Source organism: Somniosus microcephalus, unplaced genomic scaffold (genome assembly GCF_052327205.1).
Source record: "Somniosus microcephalus isolate GS21.2 unplaced genomic scaffold, FLI_Smic_1.0 unresolved_chr7, whole genome shotgun sequence".
In the NCBI taxonomy this organism is placed as follows: domain Eukaryota; kingdom Metazoa; phylum Chordata; class Chondrichthyes; order Squaliformes; family Somniosidae; genus Somniosus; species Somniosus microcephalus.
In genome coordinates this window covers 7988977-8005940 of record NW_028225185.1, presented here as the reverse complement: position 1 = coordinate 8005940, position 16964 = coordinate 7988977, and the positions used below count along the sequence as shown (strand labels likewise).

The 16964-nt window shown below is 49.1% G+C and overlaps 1 protein-coding gene across 7 annotated transcripts in view; it reads left to right on the top strand.

Moving 5' to 3' along the window:
* LOC147086446 (brevican core protein-like) overlaps window positions 1-8195 on the top strand; it is a 412369-nt gene extending 404174 nt beyond the window's left edge. For 5 of the 7 annotated variants that reach the window (XM_085978551.1, XM_085978550.1, XM_085978548.1 and 2 more), the window contains one exon: window positions 6907-8195. In XM_085978551.1, the coding sequence (XP_085834677.1) occupies window positions 6907-7001 (95 nt within the window). In that variant the 3' untranslated portion in view covers window positions 7002-8195. Of the gene's footprint in view, window positions 1-2077; window positions 2146-6906 lie in introns of all 7 variants that reach the window. The other 2 variants (XM_085978549.1, XM_085978547.1) reach the window with 1 other exon arrangement.
* The last annotated feature ends 8769 nt before the right edge of the window (window positions 8196-16964 follow it).

The following is a 16964-nucleotide window of genomic DNA, read 5'->3' as shown; positions in this document are numbered from 1 at the left end:
CCCTGGGAGTGTTTGATGGGACAGTGTAGAGGGAGCTTTACTCTGTATTTAATCCGTGCTGTTCCTGCCCTGGGAGTGTTTGATGGGACAGTGTAGAGGGAGCTTTACTCTCTAGCTAACCCGTGCTGTACCTGCCCTGGGAGTGTTTGATGGGACAGTGTAGACGGAGCTTTACTCTGTATCTAACCCGTGCTGTACCTGCCCTGGGAGTGTTTGATGGGACAGTGTAGAGGGAGCTTTACTCTGTATTTAATCCGTGCTGTTCCTGCCCTGGGAGTGTTTGATGGGACAGTGTAGAGGGAGCTTTACTCTGTATCTAACCCGTGCTGTACCTGCCCTGGGAGTGTTTGATGGGACAGTGTAGAGGGAGGTTTACTCTGTATCTAACCCGTGCTGTACCTGCCCTGGGAGTGTTTGATGGGACAGTGTAGAGGGAGCTTTACTCTGTATCTAACCCGAGCTGTACCTGCCCTGGGAGTGTTTGATGGGACAGTGTAGAGGGAGCTTTACTCTGTATCTAACCCGTGCTGCACCTGCCCTGGGAGTGTTTGATGGGACAATGTTGAGGGAGCTTTACTCTGTATCTAACCCATGCTGTACCTGCCCTGGGAGTGTTTGATGGGACAGTGTAGAGGGAGCTTTACTCTGTATCTAACCCGTGCTGTACCTGCCCTGGGAGTGTTTGATGGAACTGTGTAGAGGGAGCCTTACTCTGTATCTAACCCGTGCTGTACCTGCCCTGGGAGTGTTTGATGGGACAGTGTAGAGGGAGCTTTACTCTGTATCTAACCCGTGCTGTACCTGCCCTGGGAGTGTTTGATGTGACAGTGTAGAGGGAGCTTTACTCTGTATCTAACCCGTGCTGTACCTGCCCTGGGAGTGTTTGATGGGACAGTGTAGAGGGAGCTTTACTCTGTATCTAACCCGTGCTGTACCTGCCCTGGGAGTGTTTGATGGGGTAGTGTAGAGGGAGCTTTACTCTGTATCTAACCCGTGCTGTACCTGCCCTGGGAGTGTTTGATGGGACAGTGTAGAGGGAGCTTTACTCTGTATCTAACCCGTGCTGTACCTGCCCTGGGAGTGTTTGATGGAACTGTGTAGAGGGAGCCTTACTCTGTATCTAACCCGTGCTGTACCTGCCCTGGGAGTGTTTGATGGGACAGTGTAGAGGGAGATTTACTCTGTATCTAACCCGTGCTGTCCCTGCCCTGGGAGTGTTTGATGGGACAGTGTAGAGGGAGCTTTACTCTGTATCTAACCCGTGCTGTTCCTGCCCTGGGAGTGTTTGATGGGGACAGTGCAGAGGGAGCTTTACTCTGTATCTAAACCCGTGCTGTACCTGCCCTGGCAGTGTTTGATGGGACAGTGTCGAGGGAGCTTTACTCTGTATCTAACCCATGCTGTACCTGCCCTGGAAGTGTTTGATGGGACAGTGTAGAGGGAGCTTTACTCTGTATCTAACCCGTGCTGTACCTGCCCTGGGAGTGTTTGATGGGGACAGTGTAGAGGGAGCTTTACTCTGTATCTAACCCGTGCTGTACCTGCTCTGGGAGTGTTTGATGGGGACAGTGTAGAGGGAGCTTTACTCTGTATCTAACCCGTGCTGTACCTGCCCTGGGAGTTTTTGATGGAACAGTGTAGAGGGAGCTTTACTCTGTATCTAACCCGTGCTGTACCTGCCCTGGGACTGTTTGATGGGACAGTGTAGAGGGAGCTTTACTCTGTATCTAACCCGTGCTGTACCTGCCTTGGGAGTGTTTGATGGTGTTATGTTCATAAATATATAGACGTTTTCATTATGAACAGCTAGCTTGAGCTAGTCATTTATTCAGCCATGTGGACTAGTGTACAGCCTCCATCTTGACTACTGCCTTGTGGGTAGCCCGCTACTAAACATACAGCTCCACCTAGTGTACCATTCTAGAATGACATGTCACTGATCATTACATCCCCCTTCCTTAGAGGTTAAACAAAATCAATATCAATCAATCATAACGACATAAACATCTTCATAACAGTCAACGCATTTTCAAAGCTTTACTTTATGAACTCTAAGCTTTTCATTCTTTTATTATAGTTTTCTTTATACTCAAAGATTAAGTCTATCAGGCTTTTTTACTTCACGTGTGGACCTTCTCAGCACAGGTAAGTCTGATGTGTTTTCATGAGAGCCTGTATGTGTGTTTGTGTTAGATTGTTCTGGTGGTGAGTGACAAGATTCAGTTGCGGCATTGTCATCGATTTGCTCTTCGATAGTCTCTTGTGTTTTCAGGAGGGAACGGCAGTTCCTCCTGAGAATCTGTCCTTCCTCAGTTCTAACAGTGTATGACCTTGGTCCTATTCCTCAAGAACTGTAGCTTTCCTGTTCCATGCATCTGGATCCTCAATCCTGACAACATCATCCCTTGTCAATGGTTTCAGAGTTTTGGATGACTTGTCATAGTGTGATTTCTGTTTCAGCTTTAACAGTTGAAGTCTCTGTCTCAGTTCCTTTCTCTGCTTTTCTTTTGCACAGCAGGGTAGCGTGGTGCGCAACTTGCGACCCATTATGAGTTCAGCAGGTGAAGAACCACAGTCTAAAGGGGAGGCTCGGTAGCTCAGCAGGGCGAGATAAGGATCAGACTTGCTTTCTGTTGCTTTCTTCAGTAGCTGTTTGAGAACTTGAACACCTTTCTCTGCCTTACCATTCGACTGAGCATACAGAGGACTGGATGTGATGTGTTGAAAGTCATAATGTGCTGCAAACTGTTGCCACTCCTTATAGTTGAAGCACGGACCATTGTCGCTAACGGCAATCCTGGGAATTCCATGTCTGGCGAAGATGGATTTAACATGCATTATGGCACTGCTTGCTGATGTGCTTGAGAGCAGCGCCATCTCAGGATAGTTAGAATAGTAGTCAATCACTATTAGATAGTCTTTACCATTCAAATGAAAGAGGTCCATACCAACCTTTTGCCATGGTGCTGTTGGTAAGTCAGCTACTATCATTGGTTCCTTTGCTTGTTTGTTTTGGTGTTTCTGACATGTTCTCAATGTCCTTATTTATGCCAGGCCAATAAACAGTGTCTCTTGCTCTCATTTTGCATTTTTCAATTCCGAGGTGTCCCTCATGAATCCTTTTGAGCATGTCTTGACGTAGAGCCTGTGGAATGACTATTCTGTTCTGTTTTAGTAATAGTCCACTTGCGACACTTAACTCTGACCTGATGTGATAGTACTTTGGACAGGAACCTTTTGGCCAACCATGATGAATGTTCTCTATTACTGTTTGTAACACTGTATCTTTTACTGTTTCTTCTGCTATTTGCTTTGATTTTGCGTCTGACACGGGCAGCGCAGCAGTGACCATACTCACATGAACATCCACGTCTTCCTCAGTAGAGCTCACATGACTCATTGTGGGTGCTCGGGATAGTGCATCTGCTAACACTATGTGTTTGCCTGGTGTGTAGATCAATTCAAAGTCATATCTTTGCAGCTTCATCATGAGTCATTGAATCCTTGGAGACATCTCATTCAGATTTTTTTTATGATGGCAACCAGTGGGCAGTGGTCTGTCTCAACTGTGAAGGTGGGAAGTCCATATATGTAGCCATGGAACTTTTCTAGTCCAACTACCAAGCCTAGACATTCCTTTTCAATCTGGGCGTATCGACACTCAGAATCAGTCATAGACCTGGAGGCATAGGCAACAGGCTTCCAATCTTCACCCTCTGCTTGTAGCAAGACCGTGCCTAGGCCATCTTTTGATGCATCCGTTGACACTTTGATCCTCTTTGTTGGGTCAAAGAAGGTGAGTACAGGTGTGGTTGTCAGCACTGTTTTGAGGTTCATCCGCTCTTGTTCATGTCTTTCTGTCCATGCAAACTCATTTGTTTTATGTAGCAGGTCTCGCAGACAGGCTGTCTTGGCTGACAAGTTAGGAATGAACTTTCCAATGAAGTTTATCATCCCCATGATGCGTAGCACTCCTTTTTTGTCAGTGGGTCGGGGCATGTTGAGTATGGCGTTTACTTTTTCCATATCTGGCTCTATTCCTTTACCAGATAGATTATCTCCTAGGAAAGTGACTTCCTGGATGCCAAACTGGCATTTGGCTTTGTTGAGCTTCAGTCCATTCCAGCGTATGCTCTGTAGCACTTTAGTCAGTCTCTCATTGTGTTCTTTCAGTGTGGAGCCGCAGATGATGATGTCATCAACATAGACCCGAATTCCTTCCAGACCTTCAATTATGTGTTCCATCGCTCTATGAAAGATTTCAGATGCAGATATTATCCCGAAAGGCATTCTGAGGAAACAATACCTGCCAAATGGTGTGTTGAAGGTACAGTATTTGGTGCTCTCTTCATCCAGTTTTAGTTGCCAAAATCCTTGTGAGGCATCGAGCATTGTGAAGTATCTGGCACCTAACATTTCACTGGTGACTTCTTCTTGCTTGGGAATCTGGTAGTGTTCATGTTTTATGTTTGCATTTAAGTCCTTTGGATCCATGCATACTCTTAGATCATTGTTCTTTTTCTTTACACATACCATGGAGTTAACCCAGTCTGTTGGCTCCTCGACTTTCCTGATGACTCCTAGTGTGGTCATTCTGTCCAGTTCTTTCTTGAGCCGGTCACGCAGGGGTGCTGGAACTCTCCGTGGAGCATGTACCACTGGCTGAGCATCCTCCTTTAGCTGGATCTTGTAAGTGAATGGTAGAACTCCAAATCCTTTGAACACATCCTGGAAATTACTCACTACAGAATCCACTGAGTCATCTGGTCTGCTTATGGCACAGTTTATACGGTAGACTCTCTTGACCAGTTCTAAGTCCTCGCAAGCTTTGTCACCTAGTAGTGAATCAAGTCCTTCAGCCACAACAGAAAACATGAGATGATGCACTTTGTCTTTGACTGTCACTTTAAGTCTGCATACACCTAAGCTATCTATTTTCTGTCCATTATAGTTCTTCAGTAGTACTGACTTTTTCTGTATTTTGGGCTTTTCTTTCATAATTTTAATGTCACTCATACTGATTAAGTTTGCTTTTGCCCCAGTGTCTAGTTTCAATGTAACTAATGCTCCATTTATCTGCAGTGGCATCATCCATTTGTCCTCTTTTACTGCATTAACTTTATGTTCAGCATTGTCCATTCCTGAGGGCTGCACATTTTCTGTATCCTTTTCGATATTGCCACATGACACCATTCCTACAAAAAATGTCTCACTTAAATCAGTGTCCTCAATCACATTGACTTGTTGCCCTTTCTTTGTTTTTACTTTTGAAAAGCATTGTTTGGCAAAGTGATTCTTTCCAGTACATTTTGTGCACATTTTCCCAAATGCTGGGCATTGTCTTGACTGGTGCTGGTAACCACAGCGTTTACAATTAAAAGTTTCATCCTCCGATTGCTTTCCGTTTCTGTTCTGCCCATGTTTCTTCCCCTTGCAGAACACAGCACCGACAGCAGCACAGTAACTCATTACAGTCGCATTATTATTAATTTCACTGAAAGTCTTCGCGTGCTTCTGAGCTAGCTCACTGGCATGGCATATTTTCACAGCATCCTCCAATGTTAGTTCGGTTTCTCTCAACAAACGTTCCCTGACTTTCTTATCATGAATACCAAACATAATCTGGTCACGAATCATGGATGATTTCAGCTCAGAGAAATTACATGTCTGTGCGTTCAGTTTCAGATCGGTCACAAAGCTATCAAAAGTCTCATTTTGCTGCTGTGTCCGTGAATGGAACACATACCTCTCATAGGTCTCATTCTTTTTGGGAGAACAATGTGTATCAAACTTCTTTAGCACATCATCCATTTTTTCTCTGTCCTCCTCTTGATCAAATACAAACGTATTAAATACCTCTATCGCCTGCGGGCCTGCAACCATGAGCAGTAACGCTATTTTCCTTGCGTCTGGCTTCGTCCGAACCCGATGGCAGCAATGTAGAGTTCGAATTGTTGTTTGAAAGTCCGCCAGTTGCAGTCGACATTCCCCGTGAGTTTCAAACCCTCCGGTGGCTTCAAATTCTCCATGTCGCGTTTCACAATATTCAGCAGATATTACCAATCCTGGTACCATGTTATGTTCATAAATAAATAGACGTTTTCATTATGAACAGCTAGCTTGAGCTAGTCATTTATTCAGCCATGTGAACTAGTGTACAGCATCCATCTTGACTACTGCCTTGTGGGTAGTCCGCTACTAAACATACAGCTCCACCTAGTGTACCATTCTAGAATGACATGTTACTGATCATTACAGATGGGACAGTGTAGAGGGAGCTTTACTCTGTATCTAACCCGTGCTGTACCTGCCCTGGGAGTGTTTGACGGGACAGTGTAGAGGGAGGTTTACTCTGTATCTAACCCGTGCTGTACCTGCCCTGGGAGTGTTTGATGGGACAGTGTAGAGGGAGCTTTACTCTGTATCTAACCCGTGCTGTACCTGCCCTGGGAGTGTTTGATGGGACAGTGTAGAGGGAGCTTTACTCTGTATCCAACCCGTGCTGGACCTGCCCTGGGAGTGTTTGATGGGACAGTGTAGAGGGAGCTTTACTCTGTATCTAACCCGTGCTGTACCTGCCCTGGGAGTGTTTGACGGGACAGTGTAGAGGGAGCTTTACTCTGTATCTAACCCGTGCTGTACCTGCCCTGGGACTGTTTGATGGGACCGTGTAGAGGGAGCTTTACTCTGTATCTAACCCGTGCTGTACCTGCCCTGGGAGTGTTTGATGGGACAGTGTAGAGGGAGCTTTACTCTGTATCTAACCCGTGCTGTACCTGCCCTGGGAGTGTTTGATGGGACAGTGTAGAGGGAGGTTTACTCTGTATCTAACCCAGCTTGTGCCAGGATCCCTCACCTTGTCCGAGTGAGTAATTGTCCTTTTTCTCCCCCGTTTCTTTCTCCCAGTTTCTAGTCACACTCGCGTCGCTCGAACACCGGAAAACAGCACCACATCCGAGGGAGCGACGATATTAAAAGAAGGAGGCAGAGGTAGCTCCTAGATCCGTGCACTAGCAAAGCAGGCGAGGTTGCGAGGCTGCAGTGAACTCTTACTAATCAAGATCATTCCCGCTGAGCGCAAACTGAATGGAAATCCAGCTTCTGCATCTCAGCCCACATCCCAACCTCCTGGAATGTCATTCCTAGTTTCAGAAAGTAACCCTGAGCAGCAACTCCCCCTCATCCCACCTCCCGTCAGATGCGGGAACTAACCGAGAGAATGATGCGATCTGAAATCGCTCCAGCTCCGTTACTGAATCTCCCGGCATAGTCCGGAGAGACTTGGACATCTACCCGCCGCTTGGGTTCAGTCGGAACAAGCCCGCTGCCCATCCAATGCAGCGATGCCCATCGAAGGAAGGACGCTTCAGCATTTGTTACCCCTTCTCTTGTTCCCCTTACTGAAGGTGCGGCAATGCCTCTGGGAGTAGTGGATGACAGAGGTCCGACCATCATTCGTTCGCTGTTGCTGAGCTGAGGCGGACTTGAGTTGGCCTTCGATGTGGGCCGTTGAACAGCGAGTGCCGCAAACGCGGCAGATTACAGGAACTGACCTCTTCCCAGCTCCACCTTCCCTTCTGGCTCCTAATCCCATCACTGCTCCAAAGCCACCAGCTCGCAATTCTCTCCTCAGCTCCAGCTTCCAGCTCCAACTCATTTCTAACTCCCAATTCCCAGCTTCCAACTCCCGGATCCCAATTCCCAATTGATGATTCCCAACTCCCAAATCCAACCACTTTTCCAACTTTCTGCAACGTGCTTCCTACTGCCACCTCAATTCCAACCTCACTTCTACCTACCTCTAGTTCCCTATTCCCAATTCCCCGGATATTCCTAAAGCAAACTGGGAGTGTTTGATGGGACAGGTGCCTGAAATGGGACGCGCCCCATTCCCAGCACTAATATTCCACATCTTAAAGAGCATAACAGATCCTCAAACCCTGTTAAGATCACAATGCAAATGAGTCTTGTCGGATGCCACTACCCAGCAGTGTGGCCAGACGCGCCCCCATTATTACTGCCATCGTGGGGGCATTATCTATGCAACGCTTTAGCAGGAAGAGCCTTTACCTGCACCATGATCTTCAGTTGATTATAACAGTACAAGGATGAGAGGGCGGCGAGGAGGGCTTTGCAGCTGATGAATTCATTTGTAACATTTTCACCTCCATTTATAATAAAATTTGTAATGTTTCCTTTCTCGAGTTTTTTATTGCACCCGTGACGTCAACCACACCCTTCAATGGACAAGCTCCTTATAGAATCCCAATGGAGCAAACCCCTTCCCATTCACTCCCATTGTACACAATCCCAATGGACTAAACCTCTTCCCATTCACTCCCATTGTCCACAATCCCAATGGAGCAAACCCCCTTCCCATTCACTCCCATTGTACACGATCCCAATGGAACCAAACCCCTTCCCATTCCCTCCCATTGTACACAATCCCAATGGACCCAAACCCCTTCCCAATCACTCCTATTGTACACAATCCCAATGTACCCAAACCCCTTCCCATTCACTCCCATTGTACACAATCCCAATGGACCCAAACCCCTTCCCATTCACTCCCACTGTACACAATCCCAATGGACCCAAACCCCTTCCCATTCACTCCCGTTGTACACAATCCCAATGGACCCAAACCCCTTCCCATTCACTCCCATTGTACACAATCCCAATGGACCCAAACCCCTTCCCAATCACTCCCATTGTACACAATCCCAATGTACCCAAACCCCTTCCCATTCACTCCCATTGTACACAATCCCAATGGAACCAAACCCCTTCCCATTCACTCCCACTGTACACAATCCCAATGGACCCAAACCCCTTCCCATTCACTCCCGTTGTACACAATCCCAATGGACCCAAACCCCTTCCCATTCACTCCCATTGTACAGAATCCCAATGGACCAAACCCCTTCCCATTCACTCCCATTGTACACAATTCCAATGGACCCAAACCCCTTCCCATTCACTCCCATTGTACACAATCCCAATGGACCTAAACCCCTTCCCATTCACTCCCGTTGTACACAATCCCAATGGACCCAAACCCCTTCCCATTCACTCCCATTGTACAGAATCCCAATGGACCAAACCCCTTCCCATTCACTCCCATTGTACACAATTCCAATGGACCCAAACCCCTTCCCATTCACTCCCATTGTACACAATCCCAATGGACCCAAACCCCTTCCCATTCACTCCCGTTGTACACAATCCCAATGGACCCAAACCCCTTCCCATTCACTCCCATTGTACACAATCCCAATGGACCCAAACCCCTTCCCATTCACTCCCATTGTACACATCCCAATGGACCCAAACCCTTCCCATTCGCTCCCAATGTACACAATCCCAATGGACCCAAACTCCTTCCCATTCACTCCCATTGTACACAATCCCAATGGACCCAAACCCCTTCCCATTCACTCCCATTGTACACAATCCCAATGGACCCAAACCCCTTCCCATTCACTCCCATTGTGCACAATCCCAATGGACCCAAACCCCTTCCCATTCACTCCCATTGTACACAATCCCAATGAACCCAAATCCTTCCCATTCACTCCCACTGTACACAATCCCAATGGACCCAAACCCCTTCCCATTCACTCCCATTGTACACAATCCCAATGGACCCAAACCCCTTCCCATTCACTGCCATTGTACACAATCCCAATGGGACCAAACCCCTGCCCATTCACTCCCATTGTACTCAATCCCAATGGACCCAAACTCCTTCCCATTCACTCCCATTGTATACAATCCCAATGGACCCAAACCCCTTCCCATTCACTCCCATTGTACACAATCCCAATGGGCCTAAACCCCTTCCCATTCACTCCCATTATACAGAATCCCAATGGACCCAAACCCCTTCCCATTCATTCCCACTGTGCACAATCCCAATGGACCCAAACCCCTTCCCATTCACTCCCATTGTACACAATCCCAATGGACCCAAACTCCTTTCCATTCACTCCCATTGTACACAATCCCAATGGACCCAAACCCCTTCCCATTCACTCCCATTGTACACAATCCCAATTGGCCTAAACCCCTTCCCATTCACTCCCATTTTACACAATCCCAATGGACCCGAACCCCTTCCGATTCAATCCCATTGTACACAATCCCAATGGACCCAAACCCCTTCTCATTCACTCCCATTGTACACAAACCCAATGGACCCAAACCCCTTCCCATTCACTCCCATTGTACACAATCCCAATGAACCCAAACCCCTTCCCATTCACTCCCATTGTACACAATCCCAATGGGCCTAAACCCCTTCCCATTCACTCCCATTGTACACAATCCCAATGGACCCAAACCCCTTTCCATTCACTCCCATTGTACACAATCCCAATGGACCCAAACCCCTTCCCATTCACTCCCATTGTACACAATCCCAATGGACCCAAACCCCTTCCCATTCACTCCCATTGTACACAATCCCAATGGGCCTAAACCCCTTCCCATTCACTCCCATTGTACACAATCCCAATGGACCCAAACCCCTTTCCATTCACTCCCATTGTACACAATCCCAATGGACCCAAACCCCTTCCCATTCACTCCCACTGTACACAATCCCAATGGACCCAAACCCCTTCCCATTCACTCCCACTGTACACAATCCCAATGGACCCAAACCCCTTCCCATTCACTCCCACTGTACACAATCCCAATGGACCCAAACCCCTTCCCATTCACTCCCACTGTGCACAATCCCAATGGACCCAAACCCCTTCCCATTCACTCCCATTGTACACAATCCCAATGGACCCAAACCCCTTCCCATTCACTCCCACTGTGCACGATCCCAATGGACCCAAACCCCTTCCCATTCATTCCCACTGTACACAATCCCAATTGGCCTAAACCCCTTCCCATTCACTCCCATTGTACACAATCCCAATGGACCCAAACCCCTTCCCATTCATTCCCACTGTACACAATCCCAATGGACCCAAACCCCTTCCCATTCATTCCCACTGAACACAATCCCAATGGACCCAAACCCCTTCCCATTCACTCCCATTGTACACAATCCCAATGAACTAAACCCCTTCCCATTCACTCCCATTGTACACAATCCCAATGGACCCAAACCCCTTCCCATTCACTCCCACTGCACACAATCCCAATGGACCCAAAACCCTTCCCATTCACTCCCATTGTACACAATCCCAATGGACCCAAACCCCTTCCCATTCATTCCCACTGTACACAATCCCAATGGACCCAAACCCCTTCCCATTCATTCCCACTGTACACAATCCCAATGGACCCAAACCCCTTCCCATTCATTCCCACTGTACACAATCCCAATGGACCCAAACCCCTTCCCATTCACTCCCATTGTACACACACACAATGGACCCAAACCCCTTCCCATTCACTCCCACTGTACACAATCCCAATGGACCCAAACCCCTTCCCATTCACTCCCACTGTACACAATCCCAATGGACCCAAACCCCTTCCCATTCACTCCCACTGTACACAATCCCAATGGACCCAAACCCCTTCCCATTCACTCCCATTGTACACAATCCCAATGGACCCAAGCCCCTTCCCATTCATTCCCACTGTACACAATCCCAATGGATGCAAACCCCTTCCCATTCACTCCCATTGTACACACACACAATGGACCCAAACCCCTTCCCATTCACTCCCACTGTACACAATCCCAATGGACCCAAACCCCTTCCCATTCACTCCCACTGTACACAATCCCAATGGACCCAAACCCCTTCCCATTCACTCCCACTGTACACAATCCCAATGGACCCAAACCCCTTCCCATTCACTCCCATTGTACACAATCCCAATGGACCCAAGCCCCTTCCCATTCACTCCCACTGTACACAATCCCAATGGACCCAAACCCCTTCCCATTCACTCCCATTGTACACAATCCCAATGGACCCAAGCCCCTTCCCATTCATTCCCACTGTACACAATCCCAATGGACCCAAACCCCTTCCCATTCACTCCCACTGTACACAATCCCAATGGACCCAAACTCCTTCCCATTCATTCCCACTGTACACAATCCCAATGGATCCAAACCCCTTCCCATTCACTCCCACTGTACACAATCCCAATGTACCCAAACCCCTTCCCATTCACTCCCATTGTACACAATCCCAATGGACCCAAACCCCTTCCCATTCATTCCCATTGTACACAATCCCAATGGACCCAAACCCCTTCCCATTCACTCCCACTGTACACAATCCCAATGGACCCAAACCCCTTCCCATTCACTCCCACTGTACACAATCCCAATGGACCCAAACCCCTTCCCATTCACTCCCACTGTACACAATCCCAATGGATCCGAACCCCTTCCCATTCACTCCTTGTGTGTGGACTGATTCCTGCTCCTGCTCACTTTCCACGACATTAGTTAAGGGTCAGTTTGGTGCTGGGCTGCAATGACGACGTTCCCAGACTCAGCTCTGAGATGAAGATGGGGTCGAGGGGTTGGGGATTAGCTGCTTTGTGCTTGGCATTGTTCAGCACCTGTTGGAGAGGAAGGGGGAGACAGGGACACTGAGGGGAAAGAATTAAATAGAAGAGAAAGTCAACATCTGCAATGTTTACAGATTTACAGTCCAATTTTTATTCCAATTTATTTCCCTGATACTATGTACATAGAAGGGAATTTACATCGCTTGCCATTTACAGAAGCGATCATGGTAAGAGATTTGAGTACAGTCACTAGCAAAACATGTTTTTTTCAAGACAACCATCGATTGATCATCAGCTAGCACGCTGGTTATGGTATTAAGAACTGCATTAATTATTAATAAATATAACTGATTTAATCGACATACGTCTAGCAGTCTTAGTCTGCACGTCACCATTTCACATTGAACCAGTAGGATAGGGGCTGCACGTGTGTTATTACGGTACAATTTTTTTTTTTTTTTTCCTGGGATGTGGGCGTCGCTGGCAAGGCCGGCATTTATTGCCCATCCCTAGTCGCCCCTTGAGAAGGTGGTGGTGAGCCGCCTTCTTCAACCGCTGCAGTCCCCGTGTGGTGAAGGTGCTCCCACAGCGCTGTTAGGGAGGGAGTTCCGGGATCTTGACCCAGCGACGATGAAGGAACGGCCCGATATATTTCCAAGTCGGGATGGTGTGTGTGACTCGGAGGGAAACTTGGAGGCGGTGGTGTTCCCATGCGCCTGCTGCCTTTGTCCTTCTAGGTGGAAGAGGCCGCGGGTTTGGGAGGTGCTGCCGAAGAAGCCTTGGCGAGTTGCTGCAGTGCATTTCACAGAAACAAGCCAGTCGGCCCAACCAGTCCGTGCCGGTGTTTCTGCTCCACACCAGCCTCCTCCCATCTTCATCTCACCCCATCAACATAACCCTCTATTCCTTTCTCCCTCATGTGTTTATCCAGCTTCCCCTTAAATGCATCGATACTATTCGCCTCAACCAGTCCCTGTGGTAGCGAGTTCCACATTCTCCCCACTCTCTGGGTAAAGTAAATCTCTCTTTATTTCCCTATTGGATTTATTAGTAACTATCTTGCATTTATGGCCCCTAGTCCTGGATTCTCCCACAAGTGGGAACAGTCTCTCCACATCTACCCTGCCCGACCCACTCATAATTTTAATGACCTCTATCGGGTCAGCTCCAAGTCTTCTCTTTTCGAAAGAAAAAAGCCCCAAGCTGTTCAATCTTTCCCTTAATCTCATGCTTAAAGGGTTAAATTACGAGGACAGGTTGCACAGACCGGGCTTGCATCCTCTCGAGTTTAGAAGATTAAGGGGTGATCTAATCGAGGTGTTTAAGATATGTGAGCTATGGGGGCGGTTTGTGGTGGATGGACGGTATGTGGCCACCAGATGGGGACAAAGTCCCCCTCTCACTCCAATTCAGGTGAAGGCCACACCCACCTCCAACACACCTGAGGCAAATCTACCCATTCGCTCAGGAGTTCAAAAGGCAAACTAGTGCATCCCTTCAGGGCCAGTGCCTGAGGAGGGGGCCAGGACAGGACAGGGCAGGACAGGGCAGGACAGGACAGGACAGGACAGGACAGGACAGGACAGGACAGGACAGGGCCAGGGCCAGGGCCAGGGCCAGGGACCTGAGGAGAAAGCCAAGACTGCTGTTGAAAACCAGCTTGCAGCTGCCACAGAGAGGTCTACTATTGAACCCGGGTGGAATATTGTTTAGTTCTGAGAGCCTGATATGATCCCTGGACCGGCTGAGAACGATCCAGTGGTAAAGTAACCCTGGCTTATTGTTTTTTGGAGAAAACTGATTTAAGGACTGCCTTCCTAACCACCCCGGGGGCGGGTGATGGTTTTGTTCTTCATTTTTCTTTTTGAACGTCATATGTTTTGGGGATTTTGCCAGATGTGAACCTTTTTTCCCTGTTTTCTAAAAATAAAACACAGCTAACTGCTGCTTTTGATTGACCAATCCTGTGTCTGTGCTTGTGTCCTCCACCCCCCACATCAACACACCCTTCTGTCTAGGTGGTGGTTGATTACATATAATTAAATGATTCGATAGTGTAGAGAGAGAGAGAAACTATTTCCTCTGGTGGGGGGAGTCCAGAACAAGGGGGGGCGTCACCTTAAAATTAGAGCCAGGCCGTTCAGGGGTGATGTCAGGAAGCACTTCTTCACACAAAGGGTGGTGGAATTCTGGAACTCTCGCCCGCCCAAAAAGCTGTCGAGGCTGGGGGGACAATTGGAACTTTCAAGACTGCGATGGGTAGCTTTCTGTTTGGTAAGTGTATTGAGAGATAGGGAGCAAAGGTACAGATCAGCCATGGGAGCATAGGAACAGGAGGAGGCCATTCAGCCCCTCGAGCCTGTAGCAGCAGTTAGATCAAGGCTGATCTGTACCTTAACTCCATCAGGGTAGATGGAGTTAAGATACAGATCAGCCGTGATCGCATTGAATGGCGGAGCAGGTTCGAGGGGCTGAATGGTCTCCTCTTGTTCCTCTGTGTCAGCTGTTAGCCGTGGCTCAGTGGGCAGCGCTCTCGCCTCTGAGTCAGAAGGTTGTGGGTTCAAGTCCCGCTCCAGAGACTTGAGCACAAAATCCAGGCTGACACTCCCAGTGCAGTTGTACAGGGCCTTGGTGAGACCGCACCTTGAGTATTGTGTGCAGTTTTGGTCGCCTTATCTGAGGAAGGATGTTCTTGCCATGGAGGGAGTGCAGCGAAGGTTCACCAGACTGATACCTGGGATGGCAGGAATGACGTATGAGGAGAGATTGTGTCGATTGGGCTTATACTCGCTGGAGTTTAGAAGATTGATGGGGGATCTCATCGAAACCTATAAAATTCTGTCAGGCCTGGACAGACTAGATACAGGAAGGATGTTTCCGATGGCGGGGGAGTCCAGAACCAGGGGTCATAGTCTAAGGATAAGGGGTAAGCCATTTAGGACTGAAATGAGGAGGAATTTCTTCACCCAGAGAGTGGTGAATCTGTGGAATTCTCTGCCACAGAGGGCGGTGGAGGCCAATTCATTAAATATATTCAAGAAGGAGTTGGCTGTATTTCTTAAGGCTAAAGGGATCAAGGGATATGGGGAGAAAGCAGGGACAGGGTACTGAATTTGGATGATCAGTCATGATCTCTTTGAATGGCGGAGCAGGCTCGAGGGGCCGAATGACCTCCTCCTGCTCCTATCGTCTATGTTTCTATGTTTACTGAGGGAGCGCCGCACTGTCGGAGGGGCGGTACTGAGGGAGCGCCGCACTGTCGGAGGGGCAGTACTGAGGGAGCGCCGCACTGTCGGAGGGGCGGTACTGAGGGAGCGCCACACTGTCGGGGGGCGGTACTGAGGGAGCGCCGCACTGTCGGAGGGGCGGTACTGAGGGAGCGCCGCACTGTCGGAGGGGCGGTACTGAGGGAGCGCCGCACTGTCGGAGGGGCGGTACTGAGGGAGCGCCGCACTGTCGGAGTGGCGGTACTGAGGGAGCGCCGCACTGTCGGAGGGGCGGTACTGAGGGAGCGCCGCACTGTCGGAGGGGCGGTACTGAGGGAGCGCTGCACTGTCGGAGGGGCGGTACTGAGGGAGCCCCGCACTGTCGGAGGGGTGGTACTGAGGGAGCGCCGCACTGTCGGAGGGGCGGTACTGAGGGAGCGCCGCACTGTCGGAGGGGCGGTACTGAGGGAGCGCCGCACTGTCGGAGGGGCAGTACTGAGGGAGTGCCGCACTGTTGGAGGTGCTGTCTTTCGGATGAGACGTTAAACCGAGGCCCCGTCTGCCCTCTCAGGTGGACGTGAAAGATCCCACGGCCACTATTGGAAGAAGAGCAGGGGTAGTTCTCCCCGGTGTCCTGGGGCCAATATTTATCCCACAACCAACATCACTAAAACAGATAATCCGGTCATTATCACATTGCTGTTTGTGGGAGCTTGCTGTGCGCAAATTGGCTGCCTATTTCCCACATTACAAAAGTACTTCATTGACTGTAAAGCGCTTTGAGACGTCCGGTGGTCGTGAAAGGTGCTATATAAATGCAAGTCTTTCTTTCTATGTTCTTATGACGCACTTCCACAGAGGGAGCTGCAGCAGGATGTCAACCTGCCATTTTGAATAGCTGGCATTCTTTGTTTTCCGTCTTTGCTGTCTTGAGTGACTGTGACCTGCGGCTGGGGTTCGGTTCTGCTGGTGCTGGTGTCCTCCGGTACCGGGCCTGAGTGGCCACTATTTACACCTCAGGCCCGACATTGACTGTTGGCCAAGGCTGGTCCTCGCATGGCGCGGTGTCCCGGCCAAGGCTGGTCCTCCCGTGGCGCGGTGTCCCGCCCAAGGCTGGTCCTCCCGTGGCGCGGTGTCCCGGCCAAGCACGGGCCCTGTGGTCACCCATGAAGGCCTTCCCAAAGCCGGAGGCACCCTGGTAGAGGTGGGCAACCTTTGGCGAATTCCTTCCCCACCTTCCCGGACTCGGCAAAGACCGCCTGC